The 12,143-nt window shown below is 36.0% G+C and overlaps 1 protein-coding gene across 6 annotated transcripts in view; it reads left to right on the forward strand.

Annotated features, from left to right (window-relative positions):
- Positions 1 to 12,143, forward strand: part of IFT80 (intraflagellar transport 80) — a 133,780-nt gene that overhangs the window by 77,361 nt on the left and 44,276 nt on the right. For all 6 annotated transcript variants that reach the window (XM_069561454.1, XM_069561430.1, XM_069561465.1 and 3 more), the window contains 2 exons: positions 7,821 to 7,939; positions 10,739 to 10,813. In XM_069561454.1, coding sequence (XP_069417555.1) covers positions 7,821 to 7,939; positions 10,739 to 10,813 — 194 coding nt within the window. The remainder of the gene's footprint in view (positions 1 to 7,820; positions 7,940 to 10,738; positions 10,814 to 12,143) is intronic.

The following is a 12,143-nucleotide window of genomic DNA, read 5'->3' on the forward strand; positions in this document are numbered from 1 at the left end:
ATTTCCCAGGCAAGAATACTGGAGTGAATTGCCATTTCCTTCTCCAGTGCGTGAAAGTGAAAAGTGAAAGTGAAGTCGCTCAGTTGTGTCTGACTCTTTGCGACTCTATGGACTGCAGCCTACCAGGCTCCTCCGTCCATGGGATTTTCTAGGCAAGAGTACTGGAGTGGGCTGCCATCGCTGCTTTGGGTATCTACAAATTGCTCAGGAGTGACCCGGAGAAGGCAGTGGCAACCCACTCCATTACTCTTGCCTGGAAAATCCCATGGACAGGGGAGCCTGGTGGGCTGCAGTCCATGAGGTCGCTAAGAGTCAGACATGACTAAGCGACTTCACTTTCAATTTTCACTTTCATGCATTGGAGAAGGAAATGGCAACCCACTCCAGTGTTCTTGCCTGGAGAATCCCAGGGATGGCAGAGCCTGGTGGGCTGCCATCTATGGGGTTGCACATAGTCGGACACAATGAAGCAACTTAGCAGCAGCATGCCCTATATGAATAAAACTGTGTCCCCAAGTCAGCTGACTAGAACTCACAATGCATTCCTTATCACAGACACAGTACTATAAATAATGTCTTGGTTCCCAGGCTAACTAACAAAAATATATATTTATACTATCAAATAGATCTAACTACTCATTTACAGGAAATACAGAAGATTGGGGCTAGCTAATATAATATTGCCTTAATTTCAGAAATGCCCCAAGATGAGAATATATTTAAAAAGAGAAATTTTTCTTTCATAAAAAAAGGAGTCATCTTAGAATTAGAGGATTTTTACATCAGATGAGATGAACAGTGAGGTTTTTAAATAGCTTCTCTAAACTGAATTGTCTTTATACTTAAAATAATGTTTAGAAATAATCTTTCAAAGCTTTAGAAGCAGAACACTATTTTTACTTTTGTAAAAGGATCTTCCTCTCAATGACTCTAAGACATTTATATTGCATTTTTGCTAGGCTGGGTCTATCCATAGTTTTTTTTTTTTTTTTTTTTTTTAACAACAGTTTCATTTACTCATTTGGTAACCTACTTGCAATGCCTTGAGCTAGGCAATGGGTGATACAGTTTTGAATAAGACAGATTTGGTTCCTGTTCTCATGGGACCTTCTGGATTAATATGTTGAAATTTTTTTTCATAAATTTATCTCAGATTGATTAAATGAAGGTAAAGAATAAAGAAACAAAAGAAATTTATTGGTCCATGTGAAGTCAAGAGATAGACTGATGAGGTGTTATTGGATCCAGAGGCTTAAATAAGGTCAACTGGACTTCCATCCATCACTTTCTCTTCCTGTACTCTCCTTTTTTCTGTATTGGCTTCATTTGTACAAAGGCTGTGTCTCCTTTGGCTTACATTCTACCAGCTTCAAGCCCAACAGAAAGAGTGCTTTTCCCTCTAGCCCCCTAGTAATTTCAGCAGAAGTCTCAGCATTGGATTTCATGGGCCAAGTCTGGGTCAAGTATATTTAGCTGGGAGTTGGAGGGAATGGAATCAACCCCATCAAAACCACTTAGTCACTTAGAATAATGGGTATGGTTCCCCAAAGGAAAACCAAGGCATAATTACTAGAAAAGATAGCATTTGATTCTGGGCAGACAGAAACCAACAGCTATCCATATAGTCTTATCTTTTAGCTACTTAGCAACTATAACTATTAGTTATTGATGACTGCCTAATAAATAAACTTAGTGGTTTAAAACAGCAATATTTATTTTCTCTTAGTTTCTTTGGGTCAAGAATCCAGGCATGGCTTAGTAAATCTTCTGACACAGAGTTTCTCACAAGGCTGCAATTAAGGTGTTGGCCAGGGTTTTTAGTAGCACCTGAAGCATCCTCAACTGGAGAGGACTTGGTTCCAAGCTCACCAATATGGTTGTTGGCAGGCTTCCATTTTTCAAGGGCCGTTGAACTGAGGGCCTCAGTTTCTTGTTGGCAATTGTCTGGAGGCCTCCCTCAGTTCCTTACATGTAGCCTCTCCACTGGGCAGCTCACAACCTGGCAGCTTTGTGAGAGCAGTTGTGAAGGGCACAGAGCGTGTGAGTGAAACATAAATCACAGTTCTTTATAACCTCAACTTAGAAGTGTCATCTCATCATTTTAGCCTTTTTCTGATCATTAGAAGTGAGCTATGAGGTCTAATTCACACACAAGTGGAGAGACTTACATAAGGATGTGAATACCAGTAGGTGGAAATCACTAAACCCTTTACAGTCTAGTCACAACACATATTAATGCTTACCCTTATTCATGTATACGTATAATTCAGAAGTGCTCTACTTAACTAATGCAGCTATTCCATTTGCTTTGGAAAGCAAACCCATCCCCTCTAAAAGATGATAACCTAGACTCATCCAACTCATCTAACTCTTTGGTCTGGAAAACTAAATAAATATGAGTTTTAATTATTCTCCTCCTCCCCATCACCTTCCCAATTTATAATGATGAAGGGAATACAGGGCAGCTGGAATGAAAACAGTTTGGAGAATGGGTGAAGGAAAAAGCACACTGTGACTACAAGGTCCATAACAAAAGCCCAGCTGGCCAGGAATATCCTGAGAATTCTTTGTTTTAGCACTGAAGTAAAAGCGTGGTTAATTTGGCAACTCTAGCTTGCCTTTTGGGGAAGATCTCCCACTTGGAAGGATTTCCTTTCTGGAGTCTGTACATTTTAACAGCACACTTAATGTTGTTAAGATGGAGCCATAGATTCCAATAGGAACAATAGCCACAACTTTTTGTTTGCCTGGTTTAGGGTTTCACAGTTTACTTAGAAGCTTTGTAGACTGTTGATTTGTGTTTCATTAACTCAGAAACCAGAGATCATGTTGAGCCCTAATTGTTAACTCTAGACCTTGACCTGACAGTTGCTACCTGGTAATAGGTTTCATTGCCCTAAGACATTACCTGTCTCCCTGGACCTCGGCTTTTATGTGATACAATAACCAAGAGTGAGAAGGTTTCTTAATTTGTGCCTTGTCTCCAGGCTGAATTCTAGCCATATTTCTTCCCAAAAGGAGAGTAGATGTCTTTGCTGGGAGGAAGGGCCTAGAAGGGAAGAAGGTACAGGTGGAAGAGATGAGGCATTCCTTAGGTCTCAAGTTTCTCATTTGCTCTTTCCTGCCACTGTCACTTGAGCATGGGGCACAGATTTGGCATTTACACAATTTGAACATTGCCATAGTTCAAAATTATTTAATTCTTAGTCACTCTATCTCCTGTAAAGATAAAAGTTAACGAGAGAGTGTTTTTGATGATTAAATGAGATCTTGTATGTAAGACAAAAATATATGGTATCTATTGCTATGGCTATATCTATATTTAGGATTAAATGTGTATTTGGAAATGTGGAAACAGAATTTTCAGACTTAGGTCAGACTGAGGGGGTCAAATATTGTGCTCAGGTGAAAGTATTAGGTGATACAAGTATGAACAGGTTAATTCTGCAGCTGACCTGAATTGAACAGAGCAAATGTGGGTGCATTTTAAAATTCATCACAGGACATTTCTGACGTAGGATTCACCATAACTTTGAAATTATAAGAGCGATTATCAGTGTGTCTTTTGTTTGTTATTATGGCCAGGATGTTTTATTGGTGTTCTAGTGTTCCAGATTCACAAAAAAGATAATTCCCCCACATGAAGCTTTAGACCAATGTGAATTTTAAGAAATCTGTCTGTAATTTGAATAATGACAGAAGCTCATACAATCAGATTTTTTAAATATTGAATTAATTGTCCTAAACCTGTGTTAACAGCCAGTTTATTTCACTGGGTATCATGTTGCTGTAAAGAAACCTCCATATAACTTCCTTTAGAAACTTTTATTTCATTCCATTAGCTTTCAAATGTTTCTAGGAAAGGATGGCATTATGGGTCTTTTTAAAAAGTCTCTGGGAGCTCAGACTTCTGGTGAAAATGGTGTCATCAGTTCATATTTGGAAGGATAAGGCATACATTTGGCTCCAGGGAGATCAATAATTTATGAAATATATTTTTAAAAGATTTATCTGGACTCAAAAATAGGATAAACATCTCTGTGGGCCAGAAATGGAATAAAGAAGCAGAGTATGGCGTGAAGTCTCCAACCTGCTTGACTCCTGGTCCAGAAGTGGGGAGGCAGAAGCAGAGCTGAGAGGGCCTCCTGCAGACTAATGGAGCAGAAAGGACTCGAAGATTAGGGACCTGATCCAGGTCTCTTAAATCAAAGCCTGGGGCCTGGCGTTAGCTCTCTTCTCCCCTCCTGAAAGAAAAACCTAGAACACTGTAGGCTTTAAAGAGAGACCCACAGGGTCACCACCTTCAGTCATGGCCCTCTTGGTTCTAGGGGGCCCGTCACTTAGATCTAGAGTTGTGCAGTACACACCTACCTGCAGCACCTACCTGTGGTCTTGCAGACAGAGCGTAGCCTTTTCACTGAAAGTACAGTTCACATTTTTGTCCTAAGTAAAAACTGAATGACTCCTGAGGCCAGTGTTTCTCCTTCAGCCTTCATAAGTAGAAGCGTTTTTCTTCATTATGCCAAGAATATCTGGGTCTGGGGGTCATATAGGTGTCTCCTAACCCCTCATTTGAACTGTGGTGTTGGAGAAGACTCTTGAGAGTCCCTTGGACTGCAAGGAGATTCGACCAGTCCATTCTGAAGGAGATCAACCCTGGGATTTCTTTGGAAGGAATGATGCTAAAGCTGAAACTCCAGTACTTTGCCACCTCTTGCGAAGAGTTGACTCATTGGAAAAGACTCTGATGCTGGGAGGGATTGGGCGCAGGAGGAGAAGGGGACAACAGAGGATGAGATGGCTGGATGGCATCACTGACTCAATGGACGTGAGTCTGAGTGAACTGCAGGAGTTGGTGATGGACAGAGAGGCCTGGCGTGCTGCGATTCATGGGGTCACAAAGAGTCGGACACGACTGAGCAACTGAACTGAACTGAACCCCTCATTGCTGAACCCAGACCACAGTAACTTCTTCCCTAAAGGATTCCAGCTCCTTTGAAGCACCTGCTATCAGACTACTACTCCCTTTTCAGTCATTTCCCACATTCATCTAAGAGTGAAGCAAATGTTATCAGTTCTTTTTCTTTCTTTTTATTAAGACTTTAAAAAAAAGTCCCAAAGATAAGGACTATTTTTATTTTAACATAATCATGGTAAATATTTCACATTTCTCTAGTTGTCTCCTAAGTCTGTCCCATGTCTTTAGCTGTTTTCTAATACATACATTTATGGTTGGTTGGTTTGTGTTAGGAAACAAAGTCCCGCATTACATTTAGTTCATTTTTCTCTTCAGTCTTTTAAAATCTGGATCAATTCCTCATCATTTATGTATTTGTTTGTTTGTTTAAGAAACCAAGTCATTTGCTCTTTTGGATTTCCCACATTATTCTGTTTGCATCCTTGTGGTATGAGTACATGTGACATTTTTATTTAGCTCCTGTATTTCCTGTATACTCGTGATTAGATTTAGAGCCTTGATAAATATATAAAGAATACTTTGTACATGATGCTATGTACTTCCTGTTGCCTTGAGACACATATGTCTTCTTATCTCTCTCTTAACTATGATGAGATTGATCAGTGTGTTTAGGTGTTATAAGTCTGATTCACCTGTCATATAGTTTTCCATTAGGTTTTTACTTTAATATTTTTAGCAGTCAAGGATGGTACTTATTTAGAATTGTGTCTTATCAGGAGTTGCATCTTGTGATTCTATCATTCCTTCTGCATTTGTTAGCCAAAATCCTTCTGTAATAGACTTTGCCTAATCAACTATTTGTCACCCTGAAGTAAGACAAATTCTGATTATTTTCCTTTATTTATCAGTTTTCAAATAATGAGTTCATTTCCTGGCATTCCCAACGAGTTTCTCTGTTGGTGTTGATGATGATGTTATTATAAACTTGCAGATTTAAAAATTTTGGTATATTTCAATCCATTGCAGTCATTATTCTCTTTAATGCTCAAATGGTTCCATCTTTGCCCAGTTGACTCCTGTGTTCATTTGGGATGATTTCAGTAGCTTGCTTGCATTTCTGATAAGATGTTCTAGGTTTTTTATACATTTCCTATTCCAAACTTGGAATCAGCCATTTTTTAAAGAAGGCTTTGTTCCTTTTGGAGGGGAATGCTACCTAGATACCATGATCCAAGTTCTAGGTATGCTCATTGCTATTGGTTTGTTCCTTACTCCTAGATAAAATATACTTTTTGAACAATAAAAATATATCATGAGTATGTACTGAGCTTTCAAGTTCAAATTCAAGATTATGGCATTTTACTTCTGATTTGTTTTATTTGCAGTACTTTTCTCTTACAAGAAAATTTTTGTTCCTAAAGACATTAATATATTCTAGAATATACCCTAAAATATAATTTAAAATAATAATCTCAATATTATTGCTGAATATTGTTTTACATTTTTTGTTTTTTTAATATGAATAAATCTATATATCTTCATAGCCTTCCCTTTATAAGATAAAAGGTATCATACTATACATACTATTTGCATCTTGCACTTCTTATTTTACAATGTATTGTGGAGATCACTCCGTAGACATTACTCAGTCCTTTTTATAGCTATGTGTTATTCTACTCTGTGAATGTAGTTTATTCAGCCTATCCCTTATTGATACACACATGGGTTGTTTCCAGTCTTTTGCTATTACCAGTAATGATGTATGTAGTAAGAGCCTATTTGTATGTTATTTCATAATTTTGCCTGTTTATTTTGGTATAGAATTCTAGAAGTAAGATTGCTAGGTCAAGGATTATGTGTGTATATAATTCTGCTATCTCTTGGCATGGTGATGACTAATAGGAATAGGAGTTAGGGAATAGGTAATAAAAATATATGCCTTATAAGTACTTTGAGGAAGTACTTGTAAGAAGTTTGACTTTATCTTCCTATTTTTTTCCATAGCCTTTTATTCTTCATTAATACTATAATTGTCATATCAATTTAGAAAGATGATAATATTTTGATGGAAATTTAGAGAAGTATTAACTTCTAGGTATAATTAATCTCTTTCAATTTTTTACCTCTTTATTTAATATCTTCTGGTATTAACCGGAGATTTCATAAATTTGTCTTGCCCAATGTATTTTTTAATTTGTTGTAGGTTATCTGTCAATTTCAAAATTTTTGGCTGGTATTGCCAAACTTTAAAATCCTTGTAAACTTTATTCAGTCAACAAACTTTTATAACAGTTTTGATTATCATCGGCGCATCTCTGTTGGTTGGTGCTTAGTTTTCTTATATGTTATCTCTGTGTTTTTACATATGGAAACATTTTCCACCCCTCTGTATAGGTTGGCTTCTTCACTATGCAGTCAGTTTCTTTACTAACACCTCCTACTCCACTTTTGATTTTTGAAGTTATTATATCTCTTTTTTAGAACTTAAATTTTAAAGTATAACCTAGCCATAGAAAGAGGAATTCTCACTATTTTGAGCAGAAATCATCTGATCTCTTTCCAGCTCCTATAGGCTATACTTCTTTGACTATATACTTCACTGTTCTAACACTGTACCACTGGTACATCATACACGTTGGCTTTCAGATTAAAAATCTCTATAGACCATTTTCTACTAATTTCTAACTTTTCTGTATCTATACTTTTGTTGGTCAATTTTTGTACCCAAATATGATATCGTATGCCTGGTTCCTATTAAATTCTTCTTTCTATGGTTAGATAGCAAGAATGCCTTTTAATTTTTTTTCTTTTTGGGTGTGTTTCAGAATCTTGCTAACTTATCTAAGTAAAAGTTTGATGTATTTTAATGTTGTTCGTTGGTATTTCCTTTTTCCTTGTTTAGGTTCGTAATGTTCTTAATGATGCAGTGGATTTACTGGAATTCCGTGATAGAGTCATTAAAGCCTCTTTGAACTACGCACACTTAGTTGTTTCAACATCTCTTCAGTGTTATGTGTTCTCGTAAGCATCTTGCATTTCTTTAAAATCTAGAGTTTTGTCTATGAAAAAAAAATTATTTTCCAGCTGTCATATTAACGTGGTTTGGCTTAAACTTAACTTTCTCAAAAACGTCACCTATCTTGAACTTACTCCTAACTGAAGAGTGATAAAAAGTGAGCTATGAGCAGAGAAAATAGATATAATAGTTGTGCATCAAAGGTTAATAATCACTTTTATAACACAAAATACCTTCTCTGGGATAATGCTTGCTCTTATTTTACTCATAGCTCAAGGACTTTGGTATACTTTTATTTCAAAGCCCAGAGAAGTTTAGAAGCATCTGATAAATGGTATGAAAAGGAATCACCTAACCACTGGCAGAGAGGACAGCTTACAGCCTGACAGCAGGCTGAAAGATGTTCAGTAAAGACACAAGGAGGTGTTCAGGCTTAATATCATAGCCCAGGGTAATCATAAATGTTCATATTGATAGTCCAGAGTTGTCCAGAAATGATGAAAGAAAATATTCAGTATACTTTATATTGGGCTTCCCCGGTGGGAAATTGCAAAATTACTGAAATTTAAGACATAATGTTTGAATCTGAAAGATTGATATCATTATTACTTGTATTAGAGAGGTTGCCTTTTAAAATATTTACCGAAGGTTTAGAAGCTGTTATTTAATTTTTTTCTCAGTCTACCTTTCTCACACCAGTTAATACGTATCAAAATATTAAATTGCTTTTCTTTTCTGATTTAACATTTCTTCCCCTCTCTTGTTGGCAAGACATTCACTAAGGTACAAAATATTTATTAAAGTGGAAATGAAGTAGTACTGAGAGCCATCATACCAAAATATATTTCATTAAATTATTATAAAAATACCTGGTATTTTAGATAATAACAACCATTCTTTACTGAGCACTGTTATACTATCTTTTATGTTCATGATCTGATTTACTCTGTGTGTTGAATATTATTATTATTCCCATTTTACAAAGTGAAGAAACTGAAGGATGCAGAGGTAATTAAATATTAATAATACCCTGGGCCAAACTACTTAACTTCTTTACTAAAGGAAGAGCTGAGATTTGAATCCAAGTTCCTAATCACTGTTGTTCCTTTTTTAGTAATAAAAATATAATTTAAAAAATAAACCTGCAAACAATATACTGGTTTATATGGAAAGAAGTTCCAAAGAAAATCACATATGAGCATTCTATGTTAAATTTTCACTTGATTTCTCAAATAGTTATATAGAAAATTCCCTTCTGATCAACATTTAGTTTAAGGAGTTTATATCTCCATGACATGTGTATGTATCTTAGTTGTCAAGAATCTCAGATATTTTGTAAGGGGACACGGGAAAAAACCCTCATACTCACTGTTCTTTTTAGCTCTCTTGCCAAAGAATGAAGGTTAATTCTAATGACTGCATAAATGAAGCGTGTGTGATATTTTTTCTAAACTACAAAAGTACATAGCTTTATCATACCTGTGAACCTCAGACTTGCTAATTATTAGTAGCAGTTTATTCACTATTTGGCTTTATGCATGCATTTACTTACTGAAATGGGTATCAGGCTCTGCATTAGCCACAATTAATTTCAAGCAATGTGCCTGCTTACTGCAACCTTTCCCTTCCCCCATCTTCTGGATCTGCATATGAGATTTAAAGAATTAGATTTAAAGAATTAGTTCTATGAAAGTAATTGAAAGAAGTTTAGAATATATAGGAATAATAAAACATTTTAAACTATCAAGCAACTTTGATTATTTGAGGATGAGATTTTCAGTTTGTAATGTCCTTTCTGCCCATCCCTATCTTTGAATTAAACTACATCATGAAACTCATAGGAGTTATTTGTTCATTTGTTTTATCCACTTGTTCAGTAAGCATAGTCATAGCTTACTTGTATATAGAATTTTACAGTTACAGACTGTTTCACAGAAATCTTCATTTGCTCAACACTTACACTGGGAGACCAATAGGAAAAGTGATCATGTTATTGTTATTATAGTTTTTGTTCAGTATCTGCTACACAGTAGGCAGTTAATTAGACACTTTAGGTAAGATATCATTATCACCATTTTACAAATAATGAAACTGTTGTTTAGGAGGTTAAGCTTATTAAGATCATAAGGCTGACAGGTAGTGAAACCAGATTTCTAATCCTGATCTGTCTAGCCAAAACCCCATCCTCTCAAGAGGGAGGGGACATACGTATACTTATGGCTGATTTATGTTGATGTATGGCAGAAACCAATATAATATTGTAAAGCAATTATCTCAATTAAAAATAAATAAATTAAAGAATGTTCATAGCATCACAATTCATAAGAATCAAAACCTGAAATCAACCAAATGTCCATCAACATTAGAATAGATAAACAAACTGTATCATATCCATGCAATAAAATATTACATAATAATGACCAAAAATAAAACCCCATCCTCTTTTTACTATGCTATGCTGCTGCTGTTTTTCAAAAGAGAAACATTAGATGACATGCTCAAATCACAGAGCTAATAAATGACAGAACATGAACTTATGATTCCTCAGTTCACAAGTTGTGGTTCCTAGAATAAACATTTATGGAGTACTTACTATGTGCTAGGTGCTGGGAACACAGACTCCACTTTCTAGTCAGGTATACAGATGTGTAAGTGAATAATTTCAGAACAATGCACTAAGTGCTGTAATAGAATGATAGACAGAGTTACGGTGAAACTAAAGATGCTTTGTTTAAAATGAGTACCCATCTACTTATTAAAAAGTATTTTAAGTGTAAATAAGTATCCTTTTATTTGTCTTTCAGTACAAAGAACTGGAATACACCACTTATATTTGATCTCAAGGAAGGAACTGTTAGTTTAATTCTGCAAGCAGAAAGGTAATTTATTTATCATGTTTCACTACTGAATTTGGGATTAAAATATTTTAAATTGCAGTAAAGTACTCTTTAAAGTATGCCATTTACAGGATGGTATGTTCTGAAATCACTGGAACACCGGAATCAATCTGTTTCTTCTATTTATTTTAAAAGAAAAGAAAAAGTAAGAGAATAAACCCTTAGATCAGTAGTTCTAAAACTCTGGTCTCAAAATTTCTTTACATCCTTAAAGTTATTGAGGTCTATATGTGGGTTATATGTGTTGGCCTTTACTATGCTAGAAATCCTTCAAGCAAGGCTTCAACATTACGTGAACTGAGAACTTCCAGATGCATAAGCTAGATTTAGACAAGGCAGAGAAACTAGAGATCAAATTGCCAACATCCATTGGACCATGGAAAAAGCAAGAGAATTCCAGAAAAACATCTACTTCTGCTTCATTGACTACGCTAAAGGCTTTGACCATGTGGATTCCAACAAACTGTGGAAAATTCTTAAAGAGACGGGAATACTAGACCATCATAACTTGTTTCCTAAGAAACTTGTTATGTGGGACAAGAAGCAACAGTTAGAACCAGACATGGAACAGCAGACTGGTTCAAAATTGGAAAGGAGTCTGTCAAACCTGTATATTGTCAACCTGCTTATTTAACTTATATTCAGAGTATTTCAACCAAAATGCCAGGCTGGATTTATCAATAACCTCAGATGTGCAGATGATACCACCCTAATGGCAGAAAGCAAAGGGGAACTGAAGAGCCTCTTGATGAAAGTGAAAGAGGAGAGTGAAAAAGCTGGCTTAAACCTCAACATTCAAAAAACTAAGATCCTAACATCTGGTTCCATCACTTTTTGGCAAATAGATGGGGGGAAAATGGAAACAGTGGCAGATTTTATTTTCTTAGGCTCCAAAATCACTGCAGATGGTGAGTACAAGCCATGAAATTAAAAGACTCTTGCTCCTTGGAAGGAAAATTATGACAAACCTAGACAGTGTATTAAAAAGCAAAGACATCACTTTGCTGACAAAGATCCATATAGTCAAAGCTATGGTTTTTCCATTAGTCATGTGCAGATGTGAGAGTTGGACCATAATGAAGGCTGAGCGCCAAAGAATTGATGCTTTTGAACTGTGGTGCTAGAGAAGACTCTTTAGAGTCCCTTGGACAGCAAGGAGATCAAACCAGTCAATCCTAAAGGAAATCAACCCTGAATAGCCATTGGAAGGACTGATGCTAAAGCTGAAACTATTAATACTTTGGCCTCCTGATATGAAGAGTCAACTCATTGGAAAAGACCTTAAAGCTGGGAAAGATTGAGGACAGAAGGA

This window comes from Ovis canadensis, chromosome 1 (assembly GCF_042477335.2).
Source record: "Ovis canadensis isolate MfBH-ARS-UI-01 breed Bighorn chromosome 1, ARS-UI_OviCan_v2, whole genome shotgun sequence".
Taxonomy (NCBI): domain Eukaryota; kingdom Metazoa; phylum Chordata; class Mammalia; order Artiodactyla; family Bovidae; genus Ovis; species Ovis canadensis.